At 40.0% G+C, this 16,046-nt stretch overlaps 1 protein-coding gene across 1 annotated transcript in view; it reads left to right on the top strand.

Moving 5' to 3' along the window:
* Positions 1–15,500, top strand: part of CCDC170 (coiled-coil domain containing 170) — a 90,423-nt gene extending 74,923 nt beyond the window's left edge. Inside the window, exons 10-11 of the mRNA XM_001494446.6 lie at positions 11,240–11,476; positions 13,175–15,500. Of these exons, the coding sequence (XP_001494496.4) occupies positions 11,240–11,476; positions 13,175–13,375 (438 nt within the window). The 3' untranslated portion in view covers positions 13,376–15,500. The remainder of the gene's footprint in view (positions 1–11,239; positions 11,477–13,174) is intronic.
* Positions 15,501–16,046: the final 546 nt, after the last annotated feature.

Raw genomic sequence — 16,046 nt, 5'->3', positions numbered from 1 at the left:
TAGTTAGAAAATACCATTTGCTCCAACAGTTTGGGGTGCTGGTGATGGAAACTGGTTTCTTATTTCCAAAAGACAACACAGCTTATCCTAAAGTTGATGTGCCTGGACCTTGCTCTGGCTGTTCCTGACCCATAGGATGTGTGGCCTGTTTATCCCCAGGCTGGAGGCACGCAGCCCCTGACTTCCTTGCGTATGGCGCCATAGGAGCACTGTTTTGTTAGAGAGATAAAGGACCCCTAAGTACTTCCAGAGAAGCCAGAAAGAAAAAGTTAAAGACGTGGAAACCAGTGGTAAGGCAGCTAATAATGGGGGCACGTCATGGAGCAAAAAAAAAGGAGGAACTTCGCCATGATAGCCAAGGTGTAATACAGAGCTTTGAAAATGAAACATAGGTTTTCTCTTTCATCAAATTTTTCTCTTCTCTTTATTATTTGCTTTTTTTCTACTTTATTTTGCTATTTGTTTTTTATCTTCCTGAGATGTTTATCAGCTCATTAATGTTTAGTCTTCCTTCTTTTCTAATACATGTATTTATGGCTGTGAATTTTCCTCTAAGTATTGTTTGAGCTACATCCCAAAAGTTTGGTTATATAGTAGGTTGGTTGTCATTTAGTTTAAAATATTTTCTAATTTTCTCTGGGGTTTTTTTCTTTGATACACAGATTATTTAGAAGTACATCTCTGAATTTCCAAGTATTTGGAGATTTTGTAATTATCTTTGTTGAAGTAATTTGAGGTTTATAGGGTGATGTTCTCCTCCTCCAGAGAGGATATTTATTTTCTTTTTCTAGATTCCAGAGGGCATTTTAACCTCATAGCTCTGGCCCATCTTAATCCAAATTTAAGCCTTAAGGTATTTTGAGACTCTCTGTTGATATGAAGTGAAGTGACACACTAGATGGGGGAGAGAGTTTCCCCCGTTTTCCTTACTAGTGAGACGAAGCCTTTTAGGGACCCAGTCCCCAGTAGGAGTGACTTACTGGGGGTCCCATCAGAGGCAGGAACCAGGTTCTCACTCCTGTGCTCCATCTCTGAGAGGCTGGCAAAATGCCCTAAACCCCTCAGCCACCCCTTCCAGATTAGCAAACGCTCCCACAGAACGAAGGGTCCCAAAGACTTTGTGCACCTTCGAGTTCCTAGCCTCTCCTGGATGTTGGTCCAGTAGTTTTTGGTATCTTATAAGCTCTTTGAACTTTTAAGGAGGCTTTTTTTTTTCTTGTTCCCCTCTTAAATTGTATTCAGTGAGACAGTCTGAACTACCTGGTCTCCGTTTTCCAAGGCAGAAGAAGACATTGTAAGCAGTGATTTAATGGGGAGTTAGAAAAATACACACATAGATATGCGGAAAACTCTACGCCATAGATGACCAAAAGGTGACAGAGGAAGAAGATGGTGTTCGTTTAAATCTTAGGGGTACACTACTGGAGAGTTACCTTAGTTTTCCATGGCAGCAATCTCTAAATCTTTCTGCGTGTGCATTCCACTTTGCAGACCACAGATCTATGGATCAAGTATTTCTTCAGTCCACCAGGTATATATCTGAAGCAAACACTTAATCTTTGATAAAGCCTCTCTTACACCACTTAAAATTCCTCTGTTTGGGCTCAATTTGGTTGAGAAGGAAGGGAGATATCTTCTTGTGTTTCCAATACGGTTTTCCAGCTATCAACGGACTGTAGTGACATCTTGGATTACTCCAGAAGCACTGCCTGGAGTGCCCACCAACTATTATTGCTACTCCACTGCCCCTGGGCCTAGGAAGACCCTCTTCTGTTCACTGACTTTCTCATGTTGGAGGATAGATGAGAATGGCTCTCATAGTTGATGGGTACCAATGCATAAAATAGGAATGATAAGCAAAGTGGACTTGGGTTTCAAAGCGGGGAAGTAAATTCAATCACAAAGAAAAGGACATGTTTCATTGTAAGAATGTGTCAGTGGAATAGTCCAACTTTTTCAAAGAAATCTCTGATAGAAAGGAAGGGTCAATGGCATTGTGGATTTTCATGCATTCAACTGTGCAGAGCTCCACAAAGTCAAGGGGAAGAGAATAATATTGAGTAGTCAATAACTAAGTGTGAGTGACCCTAAAGAAGCTTAATGCATATTACCTTCTCAGAAGAAGGACCTGAACGAGGTTTTCCTAATAAGACTACCAGTGTGTTTCAGAAACCAGATGTGGTAGTGATGGAAGATTCAATGTGAGCTCCATGGCATTTGTGGAGTATTCGCATTCCACCTCCACAATTTTTGTTATATCCACATCACCTGTATTAATCATTTCTTTCTTTAACTCAATCGCCTTTTTAACGTAAATGAATTTATTTTAAGGGGAATTTTATATGATTTCAGTAGAATTTGCCACAAAGGTAGACAATAAAACAAACACTGAATAATGAAAACAAAACAGTATTCCTAGGCAAAATAGATTGGAGAAGAGAGTGATAATTAAGTGCAATGAGCGGGAGAATAGAAGCTCCGATTGGCTGCTGCTAACAGCATGATAATCTCCGGGAGTCAGGGAGTGGTGGGAGAAGAAGCTGGGCAGTGGGCAAGAGCCAGGTCACACAGGGCTTTGCATATCATGTTAAGATGATTGGACCTACCCTCTGGGTCCTGGGGAGCCACTGGAGAGGTTCAAGCAGGAGAGTGAAATTGATAGGAAAGAGACTAAAAAGGAACAGAGGCTTGAGGCCAGCAGGGGGTCTCCAGAATGAGGCTTGATCAACTGCATCAAGTGCAGCAGTAAGATAAAGACTGAAGGACTGTTCATTGCACTTGGCTTTGGGACATCTGTGGCTCAGGCGTCTATGGTAGTAGATCATGGTGATGGGGAGAGGACTCTGAGAATAAGCTGAATTTCATTTGGCTGAAGGATGAAGGAGAAGTGGAAACAAAGATGGTGAAATACTTGGATGAAATATTTGGATGAAAAGAAGAGAGTTGGGGAAGTAAATAAAGTTGGCTTGTGTGTTTACTTTGTTGGTTTATTTTGCCTAAGGAGGTCCACATGCTTTTACAGATAAGATATAGGAAAGGTTTAGGAGAGACTGGACTGGACTGACTCAGGGTCTATTCAGACCCCTCATTCTGTTTCAATAGAATGCCAACTCTGCCTTACAGTGGAGCTGAGAGACCTCTCCAACTTACTAACACAGTAAATGCCCACTTCGTGAATTTATCAGAGATTTCAACTACAAAATAGCTTTTTATTTTTTTCTTTGAGACATTGAGTTATTGGTGTCCGAGACAGATGAATGATATCAACCGTCCATCTTTGTACGTTGCCTATGCTTGTCACTGTGCTAACTTTACTACTCAGAAAGTAACATTTTTGGAATTGGCAAAAACCGCCTTCCTGTATTTGTTTTCCAGAGCTGCCATAACCAGTTACTGCAAACTGGGTGGCTTAATCCAACAGAAACTTTTTCTCTCACAATTCTGGAAGCCAGGTGTCTGAATTCCTTCTGGAGGATCTGAGGGAGAACCATTCCGTGCCTTTCTTCTGGCTTCTGGCTGCTGCTGGCCATCCTTGGCTTGCAGCTGCATAATTCCAACCTCTGCCTCCATCTTGATGTGATCTTCCCTTCTGTGTGTCTCTCCTTTTCCGTCCCTTATAAAAACACCCATCATGGCATTTAGGGCCCGCCTCATCCGGGATGATCTCCTCATAAGATCCTTACCTTAATTACATCTGCAAAGGCCCTTATTCCAAATAAGTCACATTCTGAGGCTCTGAGTGGACAAATCTTTTGAGATGGGGACACTATTCAACCCACTACACTTACTAAATTAAGAATTAATTTCACCATTTATAGAAGGTCAACATAAAACAATAATTTGGACTACATTTCCATGTGTTTTTTTAAAAAAAGTTGAGATATAATTCGCATGCCATAAAATTCACCTTTTTAAAGTGTACAATTCAGCGGTTTTTAGACAAGGTTGTGCAACCATCACCACTCCCTAATTCTAGAACATTTCCATCATGCCCTTCCACACCCCTAAAAACTCCCATGCTCATCAGCAGTCACTGCCCATCCCCTGCTTCCCCAACCTTTGGCAGCCACTAATCTACTTTCTATCTCTATGGATTTGCCTATTCCGGACATTTCATATAAATGGAATCATACAATATGTGGCCTTTTGCCTCTGATTCCTTTCACTTTGTATAATTTTTTCAAGGTTCATCCATATTGTATCATGTGTCAGTGTTTTATTCTCTTTCTACATATATGTACACATATCTATCTACATATATACATGTACATATATATGTAGAGAGAGAGAGATCTATTATATACAGACATGTATAGAGACATCCATTTTAAGGAATTGGCTCACATAATCATGGAGGCAGGCAAGTCCAAAATCTGCATGATGGGCTGGCAGGCTGAAGACTGAGGAAGAGCCAGTGTTGCAGTTCAAGGCCAAAGGCTGTCAGCTGCCATAATTTCCTCTTGCTCAGGGGAAGTCAGTCTGTTGTTGTATTCAGACCTTCAACTGATTGCATGAAGCTCACCCACATTATGGAAGGGAAATCGGCCTTACTGAGAGTTCGCTAATTTAAACGTTAATCTCACCTCCAGAACATCCTCATGGACATATCCACAATAATGATTGAGCAAATATCTGGGCACTGTGACTCAGCCAACTTGGCACATAAAATTAACTGTCGCAGTTCTTTTTACTGGTTGAATAATATTCCATGGTGTGGGTATATCACATTTTGTTTATCCATTTAGCATTTGATGGATATTTGGATTGTTTCCACTTTTTGGCTGTTATGAATAAGACTGTTATGAACATTTGTGGGCAAGTTTTTGTATGCATTTCTGTCTGTTGCAAAACCCTTGTTGAAGACCTTGACTCCTAGGATGTCCAAATCTGCCTCTTTAAGACCCATGCAGTAAATTTCCCCCTTAATTCTAGACCAGAAAAAAGTAGACCTTTCCAGATGAATTATTAAATTTTAATTTGGCAGGCAAACATAAGTATTATAGAAATCCCTTTTTGAAAGAAAAATGTTCTTTCATAGATTCCCCTCCCTGTGTTGAGTCAAAATAATTTGTTGTAATATTACTTTCATATGTACAACCCTAACACTACAGAGAAATTTCTTAATCTTATTATGTTTTTACCATTATAAAATCCAAACCAATTTAGAAATCAAAATAAAGTGTAAAAATAGAATTAAAAAAATTAGCAATATTAATTCAATATGCTAGATTATGTTATTTTACCAAAATCACCATTAATAAGAATATGTGGTACCAATTCCTCATAACACAGGCTCTGTTGAGTTTGGCACACCTATAGTTTGTGTTATAAAGGCAGAGCAATTATTATACCATGTGATTCATTTTACTACTGTAGATACATTGTTTGTACATACACCATGACATAGGTTGGCCTTTGCTTGGCACGAACATGTTATTTGTGTAGTAACTCTACCTTTGCTCTTTCCTCATTAACCTAGGATAATTAAAGTAGTACTACTAATTGGCGTAAGCATAGCTTTATGCACAAATGCAAATGCAGACACTGAAATCATGTGGCAGAACTCCAGGGCATCCAGAAAATGCTTTGTGTAACTGACATAACACCATTGCTTCATAGCCTGCCTCAGTTATGATTAGTTTCAGCTGAATACATCAAAACACCCCCATAATAACAGTGGCTTAGATGGGAGAGATGTCTATTCCTTTCTCACTAAAAAGAAGCTTGGAAGTAGACGTTCTACACTTAGTAGGATAGCTCCATGGTCATTGGAAATCCTGGCTTGTTCCATCTTTCTGCTTCACCATCCTAGCAACAGCTTTCATCTTCAATGCCACCTCTCAGTGCAAGCTGGCTGCTGGCCTTATTCCAGTCATCAGGCAGGAAAAAGCTGGAGGGACACATTTTATACCACTTTCTAGGAATGTTACAACACTTCTTATGTCTCCGTTGGCCAGAACTTAGTCCCTGGGCCTCACTCATGAAATCAGTGTGAGAAGTGAGTCTTTATTCTGGGCAGTCAGAAAGAAAGAAAGAATGGATATTTGGTGGAGAGCTATCCGCTTTTAGTCTGTACCAAGTGGCCCATTCTTAGTAGGGAGCTGTGGCCCAAACTCAGTAGTCAGACAATCAAAAACTAGTGGAAAGCCATTATTACCTTCATTGTAGTCTCTCAAGGAGACACCAAGGGGATCACCTTCTTCAGCCACCAGCAAAGATCTCAGCCTCCTTCTAACTCTCTTGATAATCTTCCACACAAGATAGCTGCTCCCCATGCTCCTTCTTGCCTCCAGAACTTTCTCCAGACCAGCCAGTGCAGCCTTTCTTTATATTTTTTTCCTAACCTACCATCTTGGACTCAGCTCTGATTATGTAGATTCATTGATCTTGAATTGTTCTGAGCTCTCCCCATTTTGAATGTATGCCCCAAGCGGAACCTGCAAGAAGGAACATTCTCGGGTGTGGAGTGGTAGGGGAGTGGAGGTGTGCGCAGACTGCAAAGTTGAACATCCTCCTTTGATTTCTGCTACTGTTTCCTCCTAGTTAAATCTCTATGGTTCTCTTTAGACGGGGCACAGCCTCTATTTGGGCACCTGGGAAACACTCCTACTTTGCTGCCCCACCTCCTTTAGAGAGCCTGTGTGCAGTGCCTGGCTCCTGCAGGATAGGATTTTCAATGCAGCCTCTTGAAAACCCTCCAGCTGGAGAGTTTAGCTCCTCTGGGAGGTTCAACACATCAAATGCTAAATTGAATCACCTTCTCTTTAAGTGTCTTTGGCCCTTGTAACATGAGAGAGAATTGTTCACCGGATTTTGCAATTCTTTCCCTCAAGGAGGCAGACACTAGATATGATGTTGACCGGAAACGAAGCACAGTTGGAATCTTCTCTGTCCTCGCTGGGGTCTGGGTGGCACCTCAGTCTTCTTTATGACCGGCTCTGTCCCACTGGAAGAATGTTAAGGACACGGTTTCTCACTGAACTCTGGGCTGGATCTGAGAAGCTCCCTTAGGAAAATTAAGAAACCGACTTAGCCCTGTCTTGCTCCCTGGAATCTTGTTTGTTGGGTTTGACTTAGGAGGCTGAGGCCTTCATCCCCGCTGCTGGCTCCCACTTCTGACCTGGTGGCTTGGCTCAGAACTTCATTACTTGCTCTTGCTCCCTGACAACAAGAATTCAGGCAGCCCTCAGGATTGTGATAAAGTCTCATATTTTTCGGAAATTCTTGGCTATAAATTCTTCTCATTAGGACTTGATTTATGTGTTCCTAGCTTTCCAAGCTGTGTTCTGTCGCCTTTGGTAGATGGCCCACTGTGCATGTTTTTCCAATCTGAGCAGAAAGGCTGAATGTATCTCCTCTCTGTTAACTCAAGGTTTTGAATTCAACATTCCAATCCCAGCAACATCCCGCTTTGCCACAGATTTTCTCTGCCGTAGTGGGAGAGTTGGCACGTGAAGGGAATCTCTTTGTTTTAAAGGGAGATAACTTGGTTTCAAAATTGATATTGATTTCATCCATCTAATGTCCTCAATTTGTAAACTATTTGACAACCTACCTATTTAGAGCAGTTGTTTATGTAATTTATAAATAAATACACATATATATTCAAACATTTTTACTGAGAAGATGCATTATGCATGTATTGATCATGCATGGGAAAGTTCCCTTTACCGACTTTTTATTTTGAAAAATTTCATCTATAGAACAGTTGCAAGAAGAGTATACAGACACTCTTTTCCTGTTCATGTAGATTGTTAATGTTATACTGCTTGTTATATTTTGCCTAATGAGAGAGAGAGAAAGAGAGTAAGCTGTAGACATCATGACACCTCACTCCTAAATGTTTACCAAGTATCTCTTAAGAACAAGTGAATTCTTCCGTGTGACCACAATATGGTCATCACACTCAGGAGCCAACATAGAGAAAATACTCTAATATGCTAGGATCTAATTTTTGATTTTGATTTTGATGTGATAACTGGGAATCCATGAATGATCTCCATGGTCAGCCCTGTAGACCGGCACTTCGTGGGTGTCTTTTCTTTGTCTCAAGTGCTGCTCTGCTGGTGCCATTTCATCGACTAAGAAGCTGACCCAGGGTCCCTTCTCCAGCTGTTGTTGATACTTTGTTTCCTGCATATTTCCCAAGCTACAAGGGTTGTTCTTAACCCTTCTTGATTGTAGGTCTCAGAGCAGCTGTCAGTTTCCCAAGAGATTTCCTCTCTCTTGCATGGAACCAGTTCAAAAGTTTTGAACTTGTCCAAGCATGTCTGCCATTGACCTCCTCTCCCTGGGAAGAAATTTAATTTCTTAAGAAGTTGTATGTGTTATAGTAGGTAAAATCAACTTTCCAGTTTAGGTATTTGACTCAAGTACTTGATTCCAACTTCCTCAATTCAGTGAAGTCACACAAGGTGATATAAATCTGATTTTCCACCTAGACATCTATATCCCAAGCAGTCACTTTTCCCCCATCTCATATCATAATTCTGATCTTAGAATAGTTTCTACCATTCCTCTGACTTTCCAGTGGTATTGGAGGAAACTTCAGAGTTTAAATCAGGTCAACTTGTGCTCCTTGCGCCATAATTCTGATACTCGGTCACAGTGAAGATGCTCTCTAAGCTGGAGCCTCGGTAAAGATTTTAGCCTTTGACAGTAGCTTCCAAATGTAATCTAGATAAATCACAACAGTCTCAAAATCCTTCATCAATAAATAATCAACAGTCCAGCAACTAAATGATGATTATTAGCTTTATTATCATTACTCAAAAAAAGAAAAAAAAAGAGAAAAGAGAAATACAAAGGTGGCTTTCATTCATCAGGAGTGGGAATATTTTTAAGCATCTTTCCCCATTTCTCTTTCTCTCTTACTTCCTTGCTGTGTGACACTGCTATCACCTCATTCCAAGATTCTTCAAAAAGCAGCTCCTGCGGCCTAGTTAACATAGACTGCTTCTTCTCACTTGTCTCTCAGCTCTTTATCATGGAGACCAGTTTGGTCTCTCAGGCTCTCTTCCTTTCTGACACTCTCTCCTTAACCGAGACTCTGCCCTAGGAACAGCAGGATGCGGGCAGATGCAGCAAGAAAGCATCCTCCCTTCTTAGAAAAGAAGAGATGGGAAAAAAGAGAAGACAGCAAACAAATTTTACTCAAATTCATTCTTTGGTATCTTTTATCACTTTTCTTTGTTAACTTTTAAATGATTTTCAACAAAATTGAAACATAAAATTATGCTTTTTCTTTGAGAATATGCCTGTAGGTCTTGTCAGAACTGTTAGGAAGCTCAGAACGAAATTCAGAGCTCTCCTGGTCTTTGTTCTTTGTCTATTCCTTCCATTTGTACTTCTTCGTTTATTTCAGTTATTTATTTTGATGCATTTTAAAGGTTTCTTTGTAAGTGCACTTTCCAATAATAGCTTTATCAAGATATAATTTACATACTGTGAAACTCACCCTCTTAACGTGTACAACACAATGGTTTTTAGTATATTTGCAGAGTTGTGTAAAAATCACCACTGTCTAATTTCAGAACATTTTCATCATGAAAAGGAAACCCCATACCTGTTAGCAGTTACTCCCCATTTCCCACTTTCACCAGCCCCTGGCCTTTTCTGGATCTTTCACACAAATGGAATCATACAATAAGTGTTTTTTTGAGACTCACTTCTTCCCCTGAGCATAATGTTTTCAAGGTTCATCCATGTTGTAGCATGTATCTGTACTTCACTCCTTTTTCTTGCCGAATAATATTCTTTTGTATGGCTATACCCGCATTTTATTTATCTACTCATCAGTTAATGGATATTTGGGTTGTTTTCACTTTTTGGTGGTTATAATTAGTGCTGCTACGAACGTTCGTGTGCAGGTTTTGTGTGGACTTAAGTTTTCAATTCTCTTGGATTTATACACCTAGCAGTAGAATTGCTAGTTCATATGTTAACTCTATGTTTAACATTTTGAAAACTGGCAAGCTGCTTTTCATAGCTCCTGCACCATTTTACATTCCCATCAGCAGTACATGAGCATTCCGATTGCTCCACGTCCTCACCAACACTTGTTGTTGTCTGTCTTTTTGATTATAGCCATCTTATGATTAAGTGGTAGCTCATTCACATTTATTTTTAATGGTCAGTTTAACAAATTTTGTGTCTAATTATGCAGAACTACCTCAAATTCTTTTTTTTAATTGTGGTAAAATATACATAACATAAAATTTACCTTTTAAACCATTTTTAAGTCTACAATTCAGTGGCATTAAGTACATTTGCAATGTTGTGCAACCATCATCGCTATCCATTTCTAGAACTTTTCATTGTCCTAAATGGAAACTTCGTGCCATTAAATACTAACTCCCCATTCCCTCAGCTCCTGGCAACTTCTATGCTATATTGTATCTCCGTGAATTAACCTATTCCAGGTATCTCATATGAGTGGGATTATACAACATTTCTCTTTTTGTGTCTGGTTTATTTCACTTATGATCTCTTCAAGGCTCATCCATGTTGTAGTATATATCAGAATTTTGTTCCTTTTTACTCAAATTCCTTTTGTAAGCAGATCCGCATAATTTGAAATATTAACCTACTAAAGAAAATGGTCCTCATAATCCAAGATGCTCTGTTTTGGCTTTAAGATCCTGGGACAGCTTCTTAGAGAGACGTACCATTCCTTCCCTCTTGTTTTCAGTGGAGTGCTGTGGCCGCCTCTCACCTCCCATACTCATTGGTAAAGTCAGAAGAAATTTCTTTTGAAAAATTGCTAATTTTCCTCACAGCAGCGATGATGACTTGCCAAGGGGATTTTAGGTGGGGCTTCCTTGTGGCAAACCACTAGAAGAGGAGGTATTTTGCTCTTCCTAATCTTTCTGTACCAAGGACGACTCATTGGTAGGAGCAAAAAGTGCAAGTTGCTTTCACCCGTGGAGCTCATTAGAGCCTGCGTGTGAGTGCCTGCAGACTTTATTTTAATACTTAACCCCGGAATCATGCTATCTACCATTTTATCTCATGTATTTTCCAAATAGTGGTTCTCCAGTATGCTGTTTATAAACTCTAGCTGTCTTAAGACTTGATTGTCCAGCATATATGCTTAGCAAAGTCTGTATAACTGGAGTGGATTCTATTCTTCATTCATAAAAAAAGTTAAGTGAATTCCATTGACTTCTGACTTGTCTTGTTTATACAATTTTCCTAAATGAATATGAAAGAAATGACCAGTATTCTCTTGACGTCTTAGATTAAAGCTTTGGAACAGACCAAAGCTATTGAAGACTTAAATAAATCGAGAGACAAACTGGAGAAGATGAAGGAGAAAGCTGAGAAAAAGCTAATGTCTGTTAAGTCAGAACTGGATACTACAGAGCATGAGGCTAAAGAGGATAAAGAGAGGGCCAGGAACATGATCGAAGCGATAACCGGTGAAATGAAGACCCTAAAAAAGTCTCTGGAAGAAGCAGAAAAGAGAGAAAAGCAGGTGGGTAGAAATTTCATGGTGAAACCTTATTTAGGGAAGTTAGGACAATGCAAAAGCTTGATAATTATTCATACATTTCTTCATAAACAATTTACAAAGCTTTCTATTTCATATCAACATAGTTGCCTGTCCCCTAGTGTCTTTTTGGTATTAAAAGAACCATTGTAATTTATTCCACCAAGAAAAATAATTCACATTCTCATGGCCAGAATTGTAGGAAAGAAAAGATGTTCTTATCACAGAAGTGGGAAGCCTGTGAAGAGCCAGGTTCTGGTTCTGGAAAGGTTTTTATTGTGTCCCCTGTTTGCCTCTAAGTTGCATCATCCCAGATCTTCTAACGTTAACCAGGGCTTCAGCCTCTGGAGAGAAACCTTATCTCCAGCAGAGATCAGTTGCAGGAAACAATCCCAAATCTCAAACAGTGGCACCCAGACCTGATGGCCAACCAAGCCCAGATGTAAACCATCAAACAGTCCTCAGTGCTGGCTGGTTGCAAGGAGGGGTTTTATCTGCGGAGCCCATCAGAAGGTCAGACATAAGGGAGCATGTGCTGGGCAGCCTGACCTCCATTGCTTTTGGCTTTCATCAGCTTTTTTTCTGAAGCTCAAAAAGGCATAGAGGGGACTCTGATCCTAGGTTATTTTTCCTCTTTGGCCACCTCTGCTTTGGCTCATGTGTCAGGCAGAGTTGAGGAAGGCCAAACTTTAAGAGTGTCCTCAGAGGGAAACAGAGCTTTGGCCATATGTGAAAGGGCAGAAGAGTTTGAGGAAACTTTCTCATTGGGGAGACTAGGCTGAAGAGAGCATTGTGGTTTCCAACCTGGACTCAGCATAGGAAGGAGGTTGGGAAGTGAAGGAACACGTGGTGGGACGACTCGGAAGGCAATTCTTCTGGATGCGACAACTGTCTTCAGGTTGGATCACATCTTTTCTAAAATGAAAGGTACTTCTAGTGAGGGATTGCCCAGGTCCCCTAATTTATCTGCTTCTGCCTTAGCTTAGAATCACAGCAACCAGTCTATGAGAATTTGAAGGGGTACGAGGCACATTTCATCCATTATCTCCAGCCTCCTACCCTCCAAGTTTTCCTTTCGTGGTGGAGAGAGAGTAGCCTTAGAGAGTCCAATGTTATGGGTTGTGAGGTGGCAATCTGTGTGATTTGATCATCACTTTGAAGTCCTCTGCTTTCTTTCCATTTATTCTTTCTTTAGTTTAAGAGGTTCATTGCCCAGTTAAAATTCCAGTGCATAGTGCTTATCACCCATAGACACAACCACACCAACGTTTGTAAAGCATTACCTAGTTTGCAGAGCACACACACGGTCATCCTTTCATTTGATCTGAATTTCTGAATATTCCTGGGAGGTAGGTGTATGGTCGTTCCCACCCCGGAAATGAGAAAATGGAGTTTTAGTGAGGTCAGAGTCTCATTCATGGTTGCTGAACTGGGATTCTTGACTTGGTAGCCAATACCACATTAAGTGGCTTATCAGAAAAGTAGACATGAAATTGTCAAAGGTTCATTCTTGAAAGGACTCTAGAACGCTAGCCTTTGTATTTTATAAATGAGAGAATTAAGGCTAGTGAGAGTAATTTGACCACCTCATACAAAAATTCACAGTTTTTGCGTTGCATTTGGCCTAGCGGTAGTTGATACATTTTGCTCTCTCAATTAATGTGTTTCTGTTTGACTTTGCAGCTGGTAGACTTCAGAGAGGTGGTTTCCCAGATGCTGGGCTTGAACCTGACCAGCCTCGCTCTTCCTGACTATGAAATCATCAAATGTCTTGAAAGACTGATCCATTCACATCAGCATCACTTTGTCACCTGTGCCTGCCTCAAAGATGTGACTACCAGGCGAGACAGGCACTTGAAAGACCACTTGAAACTTCTTCATTGAACGCTACATCTCTTGAGGGAGGTGAAGCTAAGAGATGGCACGCAGTTCTCTATTTCACAAATTCCCCTAACCTTTGAAATTGGATCTGTGTGTGAATATTGTATACTTTGATGACAGAGCAGACTCCATCATTGGCAAAAAGAGATCCTAAAGGTGCCTGTCGTAGGTAAATGTACGGCACTAAAAACACTATTATTTCATTTGCTAGCACTTTAGGATCCAGAAGAATTCCTTGAGATCGTGTATCTAGAGTGGGAAATGGCAGTAGGGAATTAACTTTTATAGGGCATCTTTTATGAGTCAGAGGCTTTACTACCCAATTTAATTCTCATAATATCCACATGGATAAGCTTTAATGTTTTTATGTTACAACCTCTTTGGGGCTCAGAGAGGGTGTTATCTCTCTGAGATTGCAGTTGGTGAGTGACAGAATGTATACTACGTTGGCTCAACATCAAAGGCTGTGCTTTCTCTACTACTCCACAGCCCTCCGGTTTCCCCTGAATCTCTGTGGTTCTGGTGGAAATTGACTGCACGAAGGAAGGAAAACATCCATACAATCAAGAATTGAAGTCTGAAAGTAACTAAGATTTATGAGGGTAACCAATATGATTTCTTTAAAAAGCAATACACCAAATATTTGGATAAAACATACATGGTTCTGAGATCCTGTAAGAAACTTACCTGTTTTAAATGTTCCTACCAGAGCACATTTGGTGGTAATTTTTAATGTTTCAACAAGACTGGTCTCAGTACTTCAAAAATGAGACCTTTAACGTGAAACCTATGAGACAAAGAAATCTTACACACTTTCATTCACCAATATATCAAATGCTCTCACAGCAAGGGTCCTTTTCCAGGATCAGGGTTTTATTAAGAATTACTGTCATTTTCTGCCTTCCTTTTAAATTTGTATTTCACAGATATTTTTCAGGAAACAAGATTCTTCACCGAGAAAAGCGTGTTACTCTTTTGGCTGGTTATCTGATTTCTGCCATACGAAATTTTTCTGTATAGTCCCTTAAAAAAAGCATTGGTGTCTGATTAAAGAAGAGGGGAAAAATAGGTGGTACCCAAACATTAAGAGAAAATGAACGAGTGTGTCACTTACAGCTTGGGTAACAGACCACGCAGAGGAAGAATGACCGAGGATCTCCACTGCGGGGTGGGTCAGCTTTGCCTGGCTTTCTCCTTCGTGAGCAAGGACAGTATGAAGTCGCATTTTGCAACTGAGCAAATACACCCACACAACGCTGCCTGAGGACGCAAGCTAGGTCTGCACCAGGCGGCAGAGGCAGCCTCGTGTTTTCCCAGAGGAAGGCCTGCAGTCTCTGGAGGGTCCCTCATATGCTTCACAGATGCAGTGGCTTCCGCTCTGGACCCACACTCACCCAGAGAGGAGGAAGTGACTTCACTGTTTGGGTCTCTGGAGGCTAAGTCGCTCTCCTTTGCTCAGGTCATAGAAGAGGGGTCCGATGGTGGGGGGATTATTTCTGTGCATTCTCTCTGTTTTCATTGTCCAAATACAATCTTTAATGAACTTCTTTTATTTTTCTCTGTAAATTTATTTTTGACACCATTCAAAGATGCTTTTCACAGCATTACTTTAAAAACATACACTATCATAATATTATTTTTCCATTTTTGAGTTATTACATCTCTAGATTCACATAAGAGATTAGAAATGGTCCATAGTGGTTAGTACTACACTTTCTCTTTATTATCCAAAATTACATTCCATTTATCTTAATATAAGTTTATATAATATTTCCAATATATGACAAGCATATATATAATAATCTTTAATACACACAGAAATATTAAAAATGTTTGAATATAATCCCTAGGGATTTTGATAGGGAAGACTATATGGGCTAAGAAAAATAAATTGTGTCCATGTATATGGTCCATATGCACGCTAACTAACTATTTGACATTTGGACAAATTGGCAATCCCTTAATAAGTCCATTTCCCTCTTTGCTGAAGTGCCAGTTGCTTATTGGCTTTCCCTCTGCAGCATTCATTCCAGACTTGGCAGGCCAGCTTCACATTTTTATGTTAGATTTTGTTCTGCCATAATACCCATGTATATTTTATGTTGCCCAATAAAATGTGTTAGATTGATGTGATTTTCTAAATAGAGTTTTGAAATATTTAATACTAACTCTTCTACCAAATACACTTGAGTGGTAATTGCTACTGAGGTTATCATTCTGGTCATTGCCTGAAACATTTAAATATATGCATAAAATATCTCCATTAGGAAAAATTTAAACCTGATCTGTCTACATTTCACTTTTACCTTATAGTCTATCTTACAGATGAACAGCAGTGAGTGATTCAAGGTCTAGGGTTGGTGGGCTGAAAAGCTGTTAAAAAATGTCTATATTATTGACATTGTAATGATAATTAGGACTTAGAAATGCAGTCTAATTTTCACTGGGGGAACATTTCATGGTTATATAACCTTTGACCGGGAAGGCTCCACCCTCTTTATCCAATTATTGCACATCCTACTTAGCTTCTCATCAGCAAGTGGGGTCTGTGTGCTTCTTTTTCCCCTATGCAGCCTCCATACTGTTATTCCGTTGCCTTCGTATAAAAGTTTTTGAGGCTCCTGCTGACTGATACATAATTTCTTCTGGTCCTCATTGCGCTTGCCTACTATCA

Source organism: Equus caballus, chromosome 31 (assembly GCF_041296265.1).
Source record: "Equus caballus isolate H_3958 breed thoroughbred chromosome 31, TB-T2T, whole genome shotgun sequence".
Lineage (NCBI taxonomy): Eukaryota > Metazoa > Chordata > Mammalia > Perissodactyla > Equidae > Equus > Equus caballus.
The sequence above is the reverse complement of the archived record's forward strand: the minus strand, read 5'-3'. Positions and strand labels throughout refer to the sequence as shown.